This window comes from Ranitomeya imitator, chromosome 1, assembly GCF_032444005.1.
Source record: "Ranitomeya imitator isolate aRanImi1 chromosome 1, aRanImi1.pri, whole genome shotgun sequence".
Lineage (NCBI taxonomy): Eukaryota > Metazoa > Chordata > Amphibia > Anura > Dendrobatidae > Ranitomeya > Ranitomeya imitator.
In genome coordinates, this window is record NC_091282.1 from 345,048,789 (window position 1) to 345,069,761 (window position 20,973).

A 20,973-nucleotide genomic window follows, 5' to 3' on the forward strand; every position below is an offset into this window, starting at 1 on the left:
CTGGACCTACCAAGGAATTTATTTAGATATGTGGTGAGCACCGTAAACCTCCAAGTGCCTCACTCCACAAGTGACACCATTTTGAAAACTGGACCTCCCAAGGAATTTATTTAGATATGTGGTGAGCACCGTAAACCTCCAAGTGCCTCACTCCACAAGTGACCCCATTTTGAAAACTGGACCTACCAAGGAATTTATTTAGATATGTGGTGAGCACCGTAAACCTCCAAGTGCCTCACTCCACAAGTGACCCCATGTTGGAAACTACACAGTGTGTTGTGTCAACAGGGTATAAACTAATTTTTATTAATTTGTGGACGTGTGGTATGCTTTGAAGCAATCCTTAATGCAAAGGCCAGGTTTCTCAGGGCAGGTTTCACAATGGTAAATTGTGTCCTTTCGGATTCCCCTCTTGGAACATACTCTACACCGTTTTTGTGATCGTCCTGTCCTCGCTGTTTGGGGAACCTGTCCTGGGAAATGTTGACCTTGGACAATACGGGCACTATCAGATTCAGAAGTACTGGGACCCTCACCTCCCTGAGTGCCAAACATTAGGGCCTTGATGACTACCTCCTGAAACTGAAGGAAGGTCCCCGTATTGCCTGCAGATCGGGACAGCACAAAAGCATTGTACAGTGCCATCTGTACAATGTGCACGGCCAATTTTTTGTACCATACGTAAGCTTTTCGCATGGCACTGTATGGTTGGAGGACCTGATCTGAGAGATCCACACCCCCCATGTACCGATTGTAATCCAGGATACAATCTGGCTTTGGGACTTGTGTTGTGGTCCCACGAACAGTGACAAGGGTGCTGTTGTCACGGTGTATGGTGGTCAGGATAAGGACATCCCTTTTGTCCTTATACTTGACCACCAGCATGTTGTCGCTGCATTTGGCTCTGCTTTCCCCTTTTCTCAGCGTTTGCCCAATTAGCGGCTTAGGGAGGCCTCGCTGATTTTTTCGCACGGTGCCACATGCAGCTGTACCTCTGGCAGAGAGGGCCTTGAAGAGTGGGATGCTGGTGTAAAAGTTGTCAATATAAAGGTGATAACCCTTATCCAGCAGTGGGTGCAGCAATTCCCACACAATTTTCCCACTCACCCCCAGGATGGGGGGGCATTCAGGGGGGTTAATCTGGGTGTCCTTACCCTTGTAGACCCTAAATCTGTGGGTGTACCCTGAGGTACTCTCGCACAGTTTGTACAGCTTTATTCCGTACCTGGACCTCTTACTGGGCAGGTACTGTCGGAATTTTAGCCTCCCTTTGAAATGAACGAGAGATTCATCAATAGCGATGTCCCTCTGGGGTGTGTACGCCTCAGCAAATTTTCTGCTGAAGAGTTCAACCACTGGACGAATTTTATATAGACGATCAAAGTTTGGATCGTCTCGGGGAGGACACTGTGCATTATCACTGAAATGCAAAAATTTTTGGATCGCTTCAAATCGTGTCCTTTTCATGGCCATGCGGAATACCGGTGTACTGTAGAGAATGTCAGTACTCCAGTATTGCCGAAGCTTTGGCTTTTTGATTAGGCCCATATGCAGCACAATTCCCCAAAATGTCAAAATCTCTGCTGCATTTACGGGGGTCCATCTGGCATAAGATGACGTGGGATTTTGGGTAAAAAATTGTTGGGCATACAGGTTCTGGGCCACCATAATATTTATTATTTCATCACTGAAAAAGAATTTGAAGAAGTCAATTTCAGTGAGGCCAGTCGTGTCAAACTGGATTCCTGAGCTGCTGCTGAAATCCGGAATGACGGGCTGAAAATTTTCCGGGGGTGCAATCCATACGGGATCGATTGCTGCAGGAGTTGCCTGGGTCCTACGGCGCCGTGTTAGGGGTCTTTCCTCACCAGATGAGGAGGAGGAATAGAGGAATGTGGGATCTTCCTCACTGGCTGAATCCGTGTCGGACGCAAGGATGGCGTAAGCCTCCTCTGGTGAATAGCGCCTTGTTGACGAATGGGCAATTTTTTTTTTCCCAAACCCTGGGTGTGTGTGTAAGTGGTGCTTTTACACGTGTAATGTGTGGGGCTTGTGTATAGGGTACTCTTTATTAAAACCAATCAGAGAGAAAAAACAAGTAGTGAGAAAAAATGTAGAAGAAACAAGAAAAAAAGATGAAAAGAAAAATCAATGTAAAAAAATAAGTTTGTATAAAAAAAAAAGTATAAATTTACCCTACGCAACTAAATATTTTTTTTACAAAAGAAAAGCGAACGCCACTAACACTGTGACGTACGCTCCCCTAATGCACTAGAGATAATCCGGCGATAGCAGATTTTTTTTATGCACAAGACGCTACCTCCCTACCTATAAAACTCAGTACGATTTTTTTTTTCTTCTAAAAGATGATCGGTCGTCACTAACGCTGTGACGCTGGCTACACTAACACGCTACCACTAAACTACCCTGTACAATTTTTTTTTTCTCCAAAAAAAAAAAAAAAGACCGGTCGTCACGAACGCTGTGACACCAGCTAATCTACGTCTAAGACTACACTGTACTAACTACTATTATATTTTTGTAAAAGAAAAAAAAAAATCGGACGTTGCTTAGACTGCAATGTCCGCTACACTAACTAAAAAAAAAAGTCCTGTAGCGCAGTCTCTGATCAGCAGCGATACTGATCAAAGAGCTGCGGACACAGGAAGAGCACGAATGCTCTGCGCGGGACGCCGCGCACAGGAAAAAAAGCGCAAAAAAGTGCGCAAAAAATTGAATTGGAGGGGGGTACTTGAACAGGGATGGAGGGACGTCACCAAACACTGACGCCGGCTACGCTACCTTGTTACGTCTAAAACTACACTGTACTAACTACAATTTTTTTTCTAAAAAAAAAAAAAACAGACGTCGCTTAGACTGCAATGTCTGCTACACTAACTAAAAAAAAAAAGTCCTGTGGCGCAGTCTCTGATCAGCAGCGATACTGATCAGAGCGCTGCAGACACAGGAAGAGCACGAATGCTCTGCGCGGGACGCCGCGCACAGGAAAAAAAGCGCAAAAAGTGCGCAAAAAATTGAATTGGAGGGGGGTACTTGAACAGGGATGGAGGGACGTCACCAAACACTGACGCCGGCTACGCTACCTTGTTACGTCTAAAACTACACTGTACTAACTACAATTTTTTTTCTAAAAAAAAAAAAACAGACGTCGCTTAGACTGCAATGTCCGCTACACTAACTAAAAAAAAAAAGTCCTGTGGCGCAGTCTCTGATCAGCAGCGATACTGATCAGAGCGCTGCGGACACAGGAAGAGCACGAATGCTCTGCGCGGGACGCCGCGCACAGGAAAAAAAGCGCAAAAAAGTGCGCAAAAAATTGAATTGGAAGGGGGTACTTGAACAGGGATGGAGGGACGTCACCAAACACTGACGCCGGCTACGCTACCTTGTTACGTCTAAAACTACACTGTACTAACTACAATTTTTTTTCTAAAAAAAAAAAAAAAACGGACGTCGCTTAGACTGCAATGTCCGCTACACTAACTAACCTAAAAAAAAAAGTCCTGTGGCGCAGTCTCTGATCAGCAGCGATACTGATCAGAGCGCTGCGGACACAGGAAGAGCACGAATGCTCTGCGCGGGACGCCGCGCACAGGAAAAAAAGCGCAAAAAAAGTGCGCAAAAAATTTCAATTGGAGGGTGGGGGAGGGAGGGGGTACTGGAACAGGGATGGGGGGATGGGAAAGGGGTGGGGGAGGTGCTGCTGCTGCTGTGATCACAGGAGTCACACAGCAGGCAGATGGCAGCAGAGAGCACACAGCACGGAGCACAAGCTGAAGCAGGAGCACAAGCTGGAGGCAGGAGATCCCAGGGAGGATCGCACTGGCCACCAATGGATTCCTTCACTAAGGTGACACAGAGGGGCAAATCTGAGAGAAAGATGGCGTGCAGGGCGGTGATCGGTATTTTAAATTAACCCCTTTGGCGCTGATTGGCTAGAAGCTATTGTTCAGCCAATCAGCGCCATAGGGGTTAATCAGGTGAGGTGACGTGGCGATCACCCCACCTACAGTGACGGCTGCGATTGGTGCGACGTCACACAGCATCAATCACAGCCTGTCACATGCTTTTTTTTTTTTTTTTTGAAACTTTATTGTCACATCGCTGTGATTGGCTGGTCAGAATTGACCAGCCAATCACAGCGATCGCTGATGCGGGGGGGCGGTGCAGGCACTCGGGGCTGCGTGCAGGGATTGTCTGCTGTCAGGAACAGCAGACACCGGAACCCGATCACCGTGCGATGCCGCGCGGTGACCGGAAAATGGCGGCGCCGTACTAGTACTGCGGCTGGCACTTATGCAGTGCCGGCAGCGCAGTACTAGTACGGCGCATGGCGCGAAGGGGTTAAATGTGCACAGAACTGGACACAGTATTCCAGAAGAGGTCTACCAAGGAGGAGTAGAGGGGGATAATTACTTCACGTGATCTAGACTCTATGCTTCTCTTAATACATCCTAGAACTGTGTTTGCCTTTTTGCTGCTGCATCACACTGTTGACTCATTTGTAATCTGTGATCTATTAGTGTACCAAAGTCTTTAACAAGTTCTGTTGTTTAGTTGTATTCCTCCCATTCTATAGATGTTATTTTCATTTTTCTTTCTTTCCCAGATGTGGAATCTTGCATTTCCCCCTGTTAAAAACCATTATATTAGTGGAAGCCCATTGTTCAATCTTATCTGGATCATTCTGAATCCTTTCTCTGTCTTCTCCACTGTTAGCTATCCCTCCTAGCTTTGCATTGTCTGCAAATTTGATTAGTTTACCTTCAGTTCCCTTATCTAGATCATTTATAAAACTGTTGACCAACACTGGGGCAAGGACAGAGCTTTGTGGTACCCCATTTGAAACACTCTACCAATTGGATATGCAACCATTTATTACTGCTCTTTGAGTATGATTTCTGAGCCAGTTATGAATCCACGTAACCGTAGCTTTGTCAATCCCATACTTAGTCATATTTTCAATAAGTATAGTATGAGATACAAATGCTTTGCTGAAGTTGAGATATACTATATTACCGCATTTCCCTGATCCACCCAGTCAGTAATTCCATCATAAAAGAAATTAGATTAGTCTGGTATGACTTGTTTGATATAAACCCCTGCTGTATCTGGTTAATTAAAAGTTCTGCCTTCTCAACATCATTTTTCACCACTTCACTCTTTTTCATCCAGTAAAAATCCTATAGCATCTTTGACTTTTCTTTTTGACGTACCCCGAAAATCCCTTTTTATTGCTTTTGGTCTCCTTTGCACGCCTGACTTTATTACTGTCTTTAGCTCTTCTAACTCTTGCCCTGCATTCCCAGCTGACAGCATTATATTCTTCTTTAGATATGTCCCCTTTTTTCTATTTGATATACGGTACATTTCTTTTCCCTTTTTATCATGTGTTTAAGTTCTGTTTTCATCCATCCTGGTTTTTAAATGCTTCCAATACTTCCTTCTTTTCTGGATTGTTACTGATTGTGCAGTGAGAAAATCTCCCATTCTTCTTCGACATTTCTGTGCTTTAGAACATCCATCTATTGGATCTTTACTACCCTCTTTCTGAGTCCATTAAAATTTGCCTTTCTGAAGTCCATTGGCAGATCCTCTTGTTCTCTCTTCTACCTTTTGAAAGATAAAGTTGTCAGCGTGAGAAAATCAGAATTTTCTGGACCCATTACTTTTGCCTGAGAGAGATTCCCCACAAATATCTGCATAGTTAAAATCTCCTATAATCACTGTGTCATACTTTTTTTTAGAACAAAGACATCTGATGTAAAAAGAGTTCATCCATATCTTCAGTCTGTCCAGGTGGCCTATAGTAAACACCTATAATAGTGTTGTGGCGACACCGCATTTAATCTGAATTATCAAGACATATTATTTCAGTAGGCCTAGGGACATGAGCTAGAGTTCATGCGAGAAGGACTGTAGACTCTTAAGGTACCGTCACATTTAGCGACGCTGCAGCGATCTAGACAACGATCCCGATCGCTGCAGCGTCGCTGTGTGGTCGCTGGAGAGCTGTCACACAGACAGCTCTCCAGCGACCAACTATGCGAAGTCCCCTGGTAACCAGGGTAAACATCGGGTTACTAAGCGCAGGGCCGCGCTTAGTAACCCGATGTTTACCCTGGTTACCAGTGCTAATGTAAAAAAAAAAAAAACACTACATACTTACATTCCGGTGTCTGTCCCCCGTCGCTGTGCTTTCCTGCACTGACTGTGAGCGCCGGCTGGCCGTAAAGCACAGCGGTGATGTCACCGCTGTAATCTGCTTTATGGCTGGCCGGCGCTGACAGTGCAGGGAAGCAGAACGCCGAGGGACGCGACAGACAGCGGAATGTAAGTATGAAGTGGTTTTTTTTTTTACATTTACACTGGTAACCAGGGTAAACATCAGGTTACTAAGCGCGACCCTGCGCTTAGTAACCCAATGTTTACCCTGGTTACCAGTGAAGACATTGCTGAATCGGCGTCACACACGCCAATTCAGCGATGTCTGCGGGAGATCCAGCGACGAAATAAAGTTCTGGACTTTCTGCTCCGACCAACGATGTCACAGCAGGATCCAGATCGCTGCTGCGTGTCAAACACAACGATATCGCTATCCAGGACACTGCAACATCACGGATCGCTAGCGATATCGTTGTGAAGTTGGTCAGTGTGAAGGTACCTTTATTGTCATTAAATTAATGTTCAATGGCTGCCATTTGTTGACTGGCTGCTGATTAGCTATTGTATCTGTACTAGTATTGCAGTCCTAGTATTGTTCTGCTATCTTTGGGAAACAAAGGCACAATGTTTGATTGTTTGTTAATATGTTGACCCATTGGAGCTCTGCAATATGAAGGACAATCTATGCATGTTGTTTGAACACTCCAGCAGTGAGGGATGGCCTCCTCACACCTTCCCCCAAGCCTATGGTGGAATGACTGAATGAGAACTTGTGACCTATAAAAAGAAGGATCTGCCTGTGTTTTGAGAGATGGCATTACAGTTGCCATGGCATCATGGCTCCAACTAAAGAAATACGGCATTTAGAGAATCCAGGTTGTGACAATCAAGTCATCTGGCCTCGTACATCAAGGGATTGTCATCTTCCTAAGCTTGTAACTACTTCCTCACTGTGGGGGACCGCCAAAAGCCGGGAGCCACTGAAGGCGGTACTTGGCCCTGGATACAGCTCTAATCCCGACAAGTCAGCAGATCGGTGATACTCTGTATCTTGCACCATCTTGGCTATTTGCTGGGACTGTTCTATATGCTATTGTGTGTTGGTGGTTCAATAAATTATAGCCACACTGTTTTACGCTCACCCTGTGTTGTCTGAGTAGTGTTCTGCCCACAGGAAGAGAGAGTAGGCGTTCAGTGGTATGGGCCCTGGTCCATGCAGTCTTTCTAAAGACAGCCGGGCCACTTGGCGAGAGCAACCACTAACCTTGTATCTCTACAAGTGTCCTTTCTGTTCTTCTCTCCTTGTATTCTTACTCACATAGATTCTACAGAGCTACCATTCTCTGAAGCTTGGATTTCTGTGGAGATATATGCTTTCCTAACATACAATGCAACACCTCCTCTCCCATTAAGCCTGTTTCTTATAAATAAGTTGTAACCTTCAAGGTTTGTATTCCAATCATGTGCATCATCCCACCAAGTTTCAGTGATGCCTATTACATCATATCTCTCTTCCTGTGTTAGCAGCTCCCATTCTCCTTGTTTGTTTCCCATGCCCTGTGCATTTCTATACACACATTTTAGTTTGTAGTCAGTTTCTCTTGCTCCTCTATTTTCTTTCAGAGTTTGTTGTTTTTGTTCTTTATTTCCACTTCTAGTAGCAGGGTTCGCAAAAAAATTCATTAGCTGCATACTTTTTTCTCGCCGTATATTTCTCTTCCCATATTGCTCTAGTTTAAAGCTCCCCTGATGAGTGTAGCAAGTACATACCTTGGCAGGTGCATAGTTATTACCTGAATTATATTGCTTCTTGATTTCCATACTATTTATTGTTGCATTCTCTTGAACTCATATACCTTCATAGTCATGAAATGTATCAACTAGAATTGAGATTTCTTACTCTTTTTTAGGAATTGACAGCTGGATTAACTTGAGTCGTGTGAACCCAGATGAAGAAGTCCAGGGAGAGATTTACCTTGAGTTGCACATAATGCAAGACCAGCACAAGAGCAACTTGCACTGCCACGTCCTAGAAGCTAGGTATATGGTATATTAAGCATTGTTTTATGCAGCTAAAATCTTACAATACTCCCTTGTTACCTATGGATTCCTGGAAATGTAGTGTTATAGCAATCTACCCCCCCCCAACCCCCCCCCCAACCCCCCCCCAAAAAAAAAAAATCAAAATGTGTCATGATGTCATTCATATTGTGCATCTTATTCCTATGAACAGAAAATGTGCTTGGAACTGCTGTCACTTCCTTTGCCCAATAAACAAGTTAAAAAGAGTCACAGATCTCAGAAGAGTTTAATTAATGACAGGGTAGCCTTAACTTGAAACGTAACATGGAGGACTGAATGTCTTTGGCCCAAAAGGAGAGATTGTTTCTAAATCTTTCATCATGAGCCGATTCTGAGGAGTTAACATTCTTCTTCTAGATCACTCCATTTCTATAATTTCACAGGATGAGAATAACAAGTTACATACAGGCCATTTACTGGTCACCGGCTACTTACAAGCAGCAGTGTAGTCAACGTTTGCCTTCACTGCTGGTCACCGTTCTTCTTGTGGCTCTAACCTCTTGCGTACCAGACTGACCCAGCTACTGCTCTCCCCAGATCTAATGTCTTGTACAGTCCACAAGCTTGACTACCATTAGCTGAAGTTATAACAAAGCCCCCACAGACCTCCAAGAGCTGAACTTTCCAGGCTTCATGGATATATAGCAAAACCAGAGACAAGAGCCAGCATATGTGTTAGTAAAAGTGCATTGTGTAGGTGCACATTCACACTGGGGCCATTAATAGACAAAACCTAGAATAAAAGCCATCTGACTGCAACAAGGTGTACCCAATCAGAATGGTAGCTAAGTGTAGTACAGTGGGTACAGAAAGTATTCAGACCCCTTTAAATTTTTCACTCATTGTTTCATTGCAGCCATTTGGTAAATTCAAAAAAGTTCATTTTTTTTCTCATTAATGTACACTCTGCACCCTATCTTGACTGAAAAAAAAGAAATGTAGACATTTTTGAAAATTTATTAAAAAAGAAAAACTGAAATATCACATGGTCATAAGTATTCAGACCCTTTGCTCAGACTATCATATTTAAGTCACATGCTGTCCATTTCCTTGTGATCGTCCTTGAAATGGTTCTACTCCTTCATTGGAGGCCAGCTGTGTTTAATTAAACTGATATGACTTGATTTGGAAAGGCAGACACCTGTCTATATAAGAGCTCACAGTGCATGTCAGATCAAATGAGAATCATGAGGTCAAAGGAACTGGCCAAGGAGCCCAGAGACAGAAAACACAGAGCTGGCCAAGGTTACAAAAGAATTTCTGCAGTACTCAAGGCTCCTAAGAGCACAGTGGTCTCCATAATCCTTAAATGGAAAAAAATATGGGACCACCAGAAGTCTTCCTAGACATGCCCATACAGCCAAACTGAGCAATCATGGGGGAAGAGCCTTGGTGAGAGAGGTAAAGAAGAACTCCAAGATCACTGTGGCTGAGCTCCAGAGATGCAGTAGGGAGAGGGGAGAAAGGTCCACAAAGTCAACTATCACTGCAGCCCTCCACCAGTCATGCCTTTATGGCAGAGTGGCCCGACGGAAGCCTCTCCTCAGTGCAAGACATATGAAAGCCTGCATTGAGTTTGATAAAAAAAAAACACATGAATAACTCCCAGACTATGAAAAATAAGATTCTCTGGTCTGATGAGATGAAGATAGACCTATTTGGTGATAATTCTAAGTGGTATGTGTGGAGAAAACCAGGCACTACTCATCATCTGCCCAATACAATCCAACAGTGAAACGGTGGTGGCAGCATCATGCTATGGGGGTGTTTTTCAGCTGCAGGGACAGGATGACTGTCATTGAAGGAAACATGAATGCGGCCAAGTACAGACATATCCTGGATGAAAACCTCTTCTAGAGTGCTCTGGACCTCAGACTTGGCCGAAGGTTCACCTTCCAACAAGACAATAACCCTAAGCACACAGCTAAAATAACAAAGGAGTGGCGTCAGAACAACTCTGTGACCATTCTTGACTATCCCAGCCAGAGCCCTGACCTAAACCCAATTGAGCATCTCTGGAGAGACCTGAAAATGGCTGTCCACCAACATTCACCATCCAACCTAATGGAACTGGAGAGGATCTGCAAGGAACAATGCCAGAGGATGCCTAAATCCAGGTGTGAAAAACTTTCCCAAGAAGACTCATGGCTGTACTAGCTCAAAAGGATTATTCTACTCAATACTGAGCAAAGGGTCTGAATACTTATGACCATGTGATATTTCAGTTTTTATTTTTTAATAAATTTGCAAAAATTACTACATTTCTGTTTTTTTTCAGTCAAGATGGGGTGCAGAGTGTACATTAATGAGAAAAAAAATGAACTTTTTTGAATTTATCATATGGCTGCAATGAAACAAAGAGTGAAAAATTTAAAGGGGTCTGAATGCTTTCCGTACCCACTGTATATCACCATATGATGTGCCAGCAGGCCTCAAAATAGGGGCAAAAGCAGGACCTGGACCTGGACTCACTGTGTTTTTCACCTGCCTGTGGAAAGTTAAATATACAAAATGCAGAACCCAAGTGGCCCCTATCCCAATTGTACGAAGTACAAGAAACTAAAGCCAGGCCAGAGACATGAGCCAGCATATCTGTTATTATAAGTGTAATCTGTAGGTGTGTTCCACTGGGATGGTTTTTACGCTCTTTTGATCAAAATAGTATCAACTTAATATCCTTCGTTATTTGCATGCACTATTACTACTTATTGTTCTTATTCTAGGTTTCATGGGTACAGAGGCCAACAAAACGCTCTCCTGGCACCTTATGCAGTTTCTTTCACCTCCTTGACACAAAACATTGCCTTTAAATGAATTTCTTTTCCTCTCTTTCAATAACATAGATTTAGAGCCACTATATCCACATCTACATCAGTGTTATCCTCTTCCAGGACCTGCAATGATGCTGGCACGTCTTGCTGCTGACAGGGCATTTTGTGCAGTGCTATGTACCCTTTCCCTACAGCCCAATACAAGCAAAGTGCAAATGGTACTCGGACAGTGCAAGGGTAACAGGGCAAACAAAGCTTGGCACAACACAGTACACACATTCCACGTGACAAAAACAGCAGCCCACCACTTATCTCTCAATATCGTATGTATCTGTCATAGGTGCAGATTTCAGCCTCATGTAGACGTTAGTGTTTTTCATCTGAGGTTTGCCAGTGTTTGGTCATCATATCAGTTTTTACCACCAGTATTTAATCAGTGTTTGGTGAGTTCATATTTTTAGTATTTCATCAGTGATTTTCACACATGAAAAAACAACCAACCTTCTCCTATTCATTACCATGTTAATCACAGACAGCACACGGACTGTTCAATGATTTCATCCGTGTACTGTCACTGATTTTCAAGGACCCATTGACTTGTATCCATGATGTGGATCAAAAATGGAAATGTCTGGATGATTTTTCTGTGGACTGAGTGTCATGTGAACTTATGAACAGCTCCATAAATTATAATTGTGAGTAAAAATACAGAGGTTGAACGCAGCCCCAACGCACGTTTCGCTTGGGCTTCCTCAGGGTGCCCCTCGTATACGGACCTACTTGGGTGAGATATAATCTTAGCTATACTGATATACATCACACTGGGTTTTGGATACTGAACCTTGGGACACACTTGTGGTGATTTATGCGGTTTTTTACCCTGGATCTCTCCTTATAGCCAGTGTTAGATGGTGATATATACATTATGCTATACACCCATGGTCCTTTTTACACTATGTAAACTTGGTTGTTTTCTGTCTGTGTCCTTCACATTTTTTAACTTGTTTGTCCTTGGTATATTCTTGTATATTATATTGTACTTTTATGTCACATGTTTTTATATTTACTATTAATAAATATTTGACTTTATTTATGGGTGGTTTGGTACTCCTGTTTCTCTTTTGTTTATAAATTATAATTGGTATGTGGATCGCCCCCCGTAGGGCAGTGGGGTACTCGGAGCCGGGCCCTTCGGTTCTCAAGGGGGATGTCACGGTGGCTGACCCGGTCCGTGGCCCGAGGGACGTTCGTTGTAAATGGGGGAAATGTCTTTAAAGGGATAATGTTCGTGACGCCACCTGTGGTATTCGGTCAGGGTGACTGACGCTGCTTAGGGGTCCGTTGGGGTGATGTTAGGGCAGCTAGATGGTATACCTTCCCACAGGTGAAGTATGTCCCCAGGGCTTCCCAGTGTGTGGATGGTGAATGGTGAAAGGCGCAGTGAAGAACGAGGACACAAAGTTGCAGTCTCTTTACCTTTACTGAAGGCTTCAGCGTCCACAGTCCAGAGCACCAGATTACAGGGCAGGCAGAGTCTGGCCGGTCTGAAGGCAAATCCAGAGTCCCCTTATCCAGGTGGAAATCAGTAGCCTTCCTCTAGCGCCTAGGTGTTGTAGTACCTCCCTGCTGTGCGTCTTGGTAAGGTCCTCACAACTATTGTGGATGTTATGTCTTTCTCTCTCTGTCCCCCTGATGGTAAGGATAGGACAAACCCGTATGACTGATGGCCTGAGGCTTTTTACAGGGACTCTAGTATGCCCCGGCCCCCACAGTTGCCACCGTGCCTCCTGGGTATAAGGTCGGGCAACTAATATGGAATTAGCTGTCCTGCCGGTCTCTGGAGCCAGGCTTGGAGACGATGACTCCCTCGGTGTTCCGGCTACCGGCTTCAGCACCTCAGAAGGAGGCAGCCTTTTACAGGGCAGAACTCCTTCTGGTTTCCTCTCATTTTGCTATGACTTCGTTTCTCACTCTCTGCAGCACAATTCCCCTCAATGTCTCTTTCTTAGGATGCTGCCGCATTGGTAGGCAGGCGCAGCTCTGTGTCCTTCTGTCTAGGCCTCTGACAGGATCCCACCCCTGTCAGGGACCCACTACCTGAGTGGAGCTCAGATAGCAGCTGACTGAGTGAAGCCCAGCTAGCGTCCACCAGACTGGTGCTGCCTGACTAACTTCCTATCCAGACCACCAGTTTTACCTAATTGTGAAGAGTCACCTACTAAATAGGAGCATAGCACCCCCTGGTGGACTGGAGTGTGAAGTGTGGTGTGTGGTATGTGATACCTGGTAAAGTGATCCCCTTTATTGCCATCAGACGTAACATCACTCCCCCTGGTGGAAGAATGACATTACTGCACCGACCAGGACCCTGGGGCGCTGCATATGTGTTCTATGATCCATGAAAACAGATAGAACACATACGTATAAATGGACATCTGAATGAGATTGTAGCGCTCATGTTCCTCTGCAGCTGATGCATACTTTACAGACTCGTCAGAAGTCCTTCCTTTTGAGACGCGCCTGTTTTTGAGAACTGGTCTGTGCTCCTAGCCTAGTTCTCTTCTCAATAATAGAGATCCTTTCCCAGCCATGCAACTTCTGCCACATACTGTGACTCACTTCCTGCTACAGCTCTTTTTATAATCTCCTGGTCCCTGCTATAACAGAGCCATCTAATAGTAACAGTTAAAAGTATAAACTCATTGAACCACATATAGACAATACCAACACTGAAAACAATGAATTTACCATAGTTACATAAATATACATATATAACAATTGCAGCAATAAGTTTATAGGAACATACCACAAGTCTTTTTACATAAGAAAAAAAGGATAAAATGATCTGGATCTATGCATGCTATGAATGGCCTAAACACATGAACTTCAATAGAATGTCATTAGAGTTTAATCTCTACTTAAAGTTAAAATATAGCTATACATGAAAAGTAACATAGAGAGATGATTTGCCAACAAATGAGAATTAGTAGTTAAAGGGAGGAAAAGTTATTTGGGAAACTTCTTTTTTGTAAGTTTAAAAGCTGCATTTTCTGTAATAATATTTAAGGTTCAGCTACCACCAAGTTGGGATAATCTACTATAGACAGCACATTATCTTTGGATACACTTACTAAGAATCAGTGAACCTGAATAATAAATAATAAAGGATTTATTTGACCTTCACCACACCCTAACCAAGAAGATGTTGAAGGCTGTAGCTCTCTTGTTAGTTAAGAACTTGACATAGAGTCCAAAGTCCCTTTTTCAGGAGCCTTATATAGCAGTCTAGCCAGGCCTGACTGTCAGGAACAATGCAAAATGCTATCCTTAAACGTAACCCTAGGGTAAACAAGAACAATACTTGTTGACTGGGATTCAATGTCAAGGCACTTGCACAGCAGAAGATTGGGGGATTCCACTTCCAGACACATAAGATCGTGGATTTCATGTCCAGGCACTAGCCATGAGATTGGGGGATTCCATGCGCAGGCACTAGCCAGAAGATTGGGAGGATTCCATGTACAAGCACTTTCAATACGATGGAGGATTTCACGTCTAGGCACTTGCCATAATATTGAGGATTTCATGTCCAGGCACTAGCTATAAGATCGGGATTTCATGTCAAGGCACTAGTTGTAAGATCTGGAATATCATGTCAAGGCACTAGCTGCAAGATTGGGGATTTCATGTCCAGGCACTAGCTATAAGATCGGGGATTTTACATCCAGACACTAGTATTAGATTGGGATTTCATGTCAAGGCGCTAGCTATAAGATCGGGATTTCATGTCCAAGCACTAGCTATAAGATCGGGGATTTCATATCCAGGCACTAGCTATAAGATCGGGATTTCATGTCCAGGCATGAGCTATAAGATCAGGATTTCATGTCAAGGCACTAGCTATAAGATCAGGATTTCATGTCATGGCACTAGCTATAAGATCATAACATCGGGGATTTCATGTCAAGGCACTAGGTATAAGTTCAGGGATATCATGTCAAGGCACTAGCTATAAGATCGGGGATTTCATGTCCAGGCACTAGCTATAAGATCGGGGATTTCAGGTCCAGGCAATAGCTATAAGATCAGGAATTTCAGGTCCAGGCACTAGCTATAAGATCGGGGATTTCAGGTCCAGGCACTAGCTATAAGATTGGGGTTTTCAGGTACAGGCACTAGCTATAAGATCGGAGATTTCATGTCCAGGCACTAGCTATAAGATCGGAGATTTCATGTCCAGGCACTAGCTATAAGATCAGAGATTTCAGGTCCAGGCACTAGCTATAAGATCGGGGATTTCATGTCCAGGTACTAGCTATAAGATTGGGGATTTCATCTCACGGCACTAGTTATAAGATCGGGGATTTCATGTCCAGGTACTAGCTATAAGATCGGGGATTTCATGTCCAGGTACTAGCTATAAGATCAGGGATTTCAGGTCCAGGCACTAGCTATAAGATCGGAGATTTCAGGTCCAGGCACTAGCTATAAGATCGGAGATTTCAGGTCCAGGCACTAGCTATAAGATCGGGGATTTCATGTCCAGGCACTAGCTATAAGATCGGGGATTTCATGTCCAGGCACTAGCTATAAGATCGGAGATTTCAGGTCCAGGCACTAGCTATAAGATTGGGGTTTTCAGGTCCAGGTACTAGCTATAAGATCGGGGATTTCATGTCCAGGCACTAGCTATAAGATCGGAGATTTCAGGTCCAGGCACTAGCTATAAGATCAGAGATTTCATGTCCAGGTACTAGCTATAAGATCGGAGATTTCAGGTCCAGGCACTAGCTATAAGATTGGGGTTTTCAGGTACAGGCACTAGCTATAAGATCAGGGATTTCATCTCATGGCACTAGCTATAAGATCAGGGATTTCATCTCACGGCACTAGCTATAAGATCGGGGATTTCATGTCCAGGTACTAGCTATTAGACCGGGGATTTCATCTCACGGCACTAGCTATAAGATCGGGGATTTCATGTCCAGGTACTAGCTATAAGATCGGGGATTTCATGTCCAGGCACTAGCTATAAGATCGGGGATTTCATCTCACGGCACTAGCTATAAGATCGGGGATTTCATGTCCAGGTACTAGCTATAAGATCGGGGATTTCAGGTCCAGGCACTAGCTATAAGATCGGGGATTTCATGTCCAGGCACTAGCTATAAGATCGGAGATTTCAGGTCCAGGCACTAGCTATAAGATTGGGGATTTTATGTCCAGGTACTAGCTATAAGATCGGGGATTTCATCTCACGGCACTAGCTATAAGATCGGGGATTTCATGTCCAGGCACTAGCTAAAAGATCGGGGATTTCATGTCCAGGTACTAGTTATAAGATCGGGGATTTCAGGTCCAGGCACTAGCTATAAGATCGGAGATTTCAGGTCCAGGCACTAGCTAAAAGATCGGGGATTTCATGTCCAGGCACTAGCTATAAGATCGGAGATTTCAGGTCCAGGCACTAGCTATAAGATCGGAGATTTCATGTCCAGGTACTAGCTATAAGATCGGAGATTTCAGGTCCAGGCACTAGCTATAAGATTGGGGTTTTCAGGTCCAGGTACTAGCTATAAGATCGGGGATTTCAGGTCCAGGCACTAGCTATAAGATCGGGGATTTCATGTCCTGGCACTAGCTATAAGATCGGAGATTTCAGGTCCAGGCACTAGCTATAAGATCGGAGATTTCAGGTCCAGGCACTAGCTATAAGATTGGGGTTTTCAGGTACAGGCACTAGCTATAAGATCAGGGATTTCATCTCATGGCACTAGCTATAAGATCGGGGATTTCAGGTCCAGGCACTAGCTATAAGATCGGGGATTTCATGTCCAGGCACTAGCTATAAGATCGGAGATTTCAGGTCCAGGCACTAGCTATAAGATTGGGGATTTCATGTCCAGGTACTAGCTATAAGATCGGGGATTTCATCTCACGGCACTAGCTATAAGATCGGAGATTTCATGTCCAGGTACTAGCTATAAGATTGGGGTTTTCAGGTCCAGGTACTAGCTATAAGATCGGGGATTTCATCTCACGGCACTAGCTATAAGATCGGGGATTTCATCTCACGGCACTAGCTATAAGATCGGGGATTTCAGGTCCAGGCACTAGCTATAAGATCGGAGATTTCAGGTCCAGGCACTAGCTAAAAGATCGGGGATTTCATGTCCAGGTACTAGCTATAAGATCGGAGATTTCAGGTCCAGGCACTAGCTATAATATTGGGGTTTTCAGGTCCAGGTACTAGCTATAAGATCGGGGATTTCAGGTCCAGGCACTAGCTATAAGATCGGGGATTTCATGTCCAGGCACTAGCTATAAGATCGGAGATTTCAGGTCCAGGCACTAGCTATAAGATTGGGGATTTCATGTCCAGGTACTAGCTATAAGATCGGGGATTTCATCTCACGGCACTAGCTATAAGATCGGAGATTTCATGTCCAGGTACTAGCTATAAGATTGGGGTTTTCAGGTCCAGGTACTAGCTATAAGATCAGGGATTTCATCTCACGGCACTAGCTATAAGATCGGGGATTTCATCTCACGGCACTAGCTATAAGATCGGGGATTTCATCTCACGGCACTAGCTATAAGATCGGGGATTTCAGGTCCAGGCACTAGCTATAAGATCGGGGATTTAAAGACCAGGCACTAGACATAACATTAGAGACTCAATGTTGAGATACTAGTAATACCTATCAATTATAGAATGTAGCTGTTTTGGGCAATGCCCTTCTCCCCCTCAAGTACACCATATAGTTCTCCAATCACATAGTCACACCATGATCTTTACAGCCACTAACATATCTTGATAACAAACTACAGGTCACCTGTGATATTTAAAGTATTTTTAAAGGCCAGTGTTTATAGTGAACACAGCAATTTCACAATGTTTAAGGAACGCTTGTCTGACTGTGAATTGTGTATTTTTGACTTGTTTATGGACAATAATCAACATAAGGGAGAGGGGTTAACCTCTTTTGTTCCTTATTGCTCTATTATCGCAGGCAACCTGTCTAAATATCTAATAAAATTCTGCCAACTGTGATGTATCATTGGTCAGATCACAACACTATACTTTAACAGCTGCCAGTCAGTAATTCGCCTATGGGATGAATGGCCATTTCCAACAAAAATACATATGTTTGTAGGTAACTTTAGAATAAAATGTAAGGGGACTATTGTTTAGGCAACTTTACTCACTTTAAGTCAAGAGAAACAGATCAAAGACTTAATGTAACAGATTATTTTCATATATTATATATCAATCTGTAGCTGGACTCACAAAATGCTAAATTTAATATCAGGTTTATGCTGTTACTTTCAAATGGAGATAAACAGTAAGTGTAAGTACACCAGTATCATTGGCTCTGTTAGATTTATTTAGTAAAGTACACAGCTTGCACTGTGAATTCGGCTGGCAGACCTTTTTTAACTCTGCATAGAGACATATTTATTAAGCTAATTTGCTCTATAAACCTGCCTTTCATGATAGCACCATATTTATTATATTTTTCACACCACAAAAAGGGCAGTGGAAATTGGTTTTCTTGAAAGGGGAGCATGGCTTAAAGTGCAGCTCCAAGTACCAAAAATGTTGCCAACATGACACTTGGCACAAAAATATTAATTCACTTTCACACCATCTATTTATTGGAGTGAGTTTGGGAATTTGGGGGAATTTTTTAAATTGCTAATAATGCTGGCTAAAAACCTCATATGAAAAGCTAATCATGGATATTTCCCCCCCAAAAATTGTGAGGGATGAGTAAAATGTCAAAAGGTTGATTTTTTTTTTTGTGCAAAAATGTTATGCACCAAAATTTGCTGCTTGATACATGCCCCCAAAAGTAAGCTAATTAATAGATGGTGTAAACTTATATATACTGATATATCAACCAGCATGAACAACTTTGATTATTCTTGAACATCATTAAAGGAATCCTCACCAGATTTTTTCCTACCATCTGAGAGTAACATGATGTTTGAACAGAGACCCTGATTCCAGCAATATGTAACTTATTGGGCTGTGAATTGTATATTTTATAAAATTACTGTTTTGTCTACTGCAGATCTACTAGTTTTCTGAATGCTGAGATCTAAATAATTCCTCCCAAACCACTGACAGCTTTCTGGGTACACAGTGCCTAGGCAGAAATTTGACAATTAGTCGTGATGGTGGGTTATACAGAGCTCATGAATATGAAGGACTACATGGAAGCCGGTTTAGTAGTCCTCTAATGATAATCTCCTGGTGATAGAACAGTGATTGTATTAAAACTACATCAAGCTGCAAGTAAGTGACACATTACAGAATCTGGGTCTCTCAGAGAGCTGACATCAACCCCAAGCCCCTCTACCCAATTGTCAATGAACCAGGGCAATCAGGAAGGCGAAGTGCCAGACTTGGAGCATCTCATGTGATACTCCACTTCTGGAGTGGTTGAGGGCTGGTACTTTTAAGCTAGGAAGGGCCCAATAACAATGGACCTTCCCAGCCTGATAATATCAGTGCACAGCTGTCTGCTTTGCATGTGCTGGTCTCATAAATTAGGGAGGACCCTACTACCTTTTTTATTTATCTAGTTATTTACTAGGTCCAACAAGCATAAAAAGCTGTAGAATTTACTCCACATGAAAGGCACTAAAAGGTACAATTTGAAAATATGTAGGGTGGTTGTGAAATTATATATCTGCAGGATATCTATATATATCTAGTCATAGCCGATAGTGTTGGCACCCTTGAAATTGTTCCAGAAAATTAACCCCTTAACCCCCAAGGGTGGTTTGCACGTTAATGACCGGGCCAATTTTTACAATTCTGACCACTGTCCCTTTATGAGGTTATAACTCTGCAACGCTTCAATGGATCCTGGTGATTCTGACACTGTTTTCTCGTGACATATTGTACTTCATGATAGTGGTAACATTTCTTTGATATTACCTGCGTTTATTTGTGAAAAAAACGGAAATCTAGCAAAAATTTTGAAAATTTCGCAAATTTTCCAACTTTGAATTTTTATGCCCTTAAATCACAGAGATATGTCACACAAAATACTTAATAAGTAACATTTTCCACATGTCTACTTTACATCAGCACAATTTTGGAAACAAAATTTTTTTTTTAGGGAGTTATAAAGGTTAAAATTTGACAAACAATTTCTCATTTTTACAACACCATTTTTTTTAGGGACTACATCACATTTGAAGTCACTTTGAGGGGTCTATATGATAAAAAATACCTAAGTGTGACACCATTCTAAAAACTGCACCCCTCAACATGCTGAAAACCACATTCAAGAAGTCTATTAACCCTTCAGGTATTTCACAGGAATTTTTGGAATCCTTAAAAAAAATTAACATTTAACTTTTTTTCACAAAAAAGTTACTTTAGCTCCAATTTGTTTTATTTTACCAAGGGCAACAGGAGAAATTGGATCCCAAAAGTTGTTATACATTTTTTTCTGAGTATGCTAATACCCCATATGGGGGGTAAACCACTGTTTGGGCGCATGGCAGGGCTCGGAAGGGAAGGAGCGCCATTTGACTTTTCAATGCAAAATTGACTGGAATTGAGATAGGACGCCATGTCGCGTTTGGAGAGCCCCTGATGTGCCTAAACATTGAAACCCTCACACGTGACACCATTTTGGAAAGTAGACCCCCTAAGGAACTTATCTAGATGTGTGGTGAGCACTTTGACCCACCAAGTGCTTCACAGAAGTTTATAATGTACAGCTGTAAAAATAAAAAATCATATTTTTTCACAAAAATTATGTTTTCACCCCCAATTTTTTATTTTCCCAAATGTAACAGAAGAAATTGGAAGCCAAATGTTGTTGCTCAATTTGTCCTCAGTACGCTGATACCCCATATGTGGTGGTAAACCACTGTTTAGGTGCATGGCAGAGCTGGGAAGGGAAGGAGC

General features: G+C 42.9%; 1 protein-coding gene across 4 annotated transcripts in view; it reads left to right on the forward strand.

Moving 5' to 3' along the window:
* The window catches only part of RASAL1 (RAS protein activator like 1), a 210,858-nt gene that overhangs the window by 108,541 nt on the left and 81,344 nt on the right, over positions 1–20,973 (forward strand). For all 4 annotated transcript variants that reach the window (XM_069759909.1, XM_069759894.1, XM_069759900.1 and 1 more), the window contains exon 5: positions 8,097–8,226. In XM_069759909.1, the coding sequence (XP_069616010.1) occupies positions 8,097–8,226 (130 nt within the window). The remainder of the gene's footprint in view (positions 1–8,096; positions 8,227–20,973) is intronic.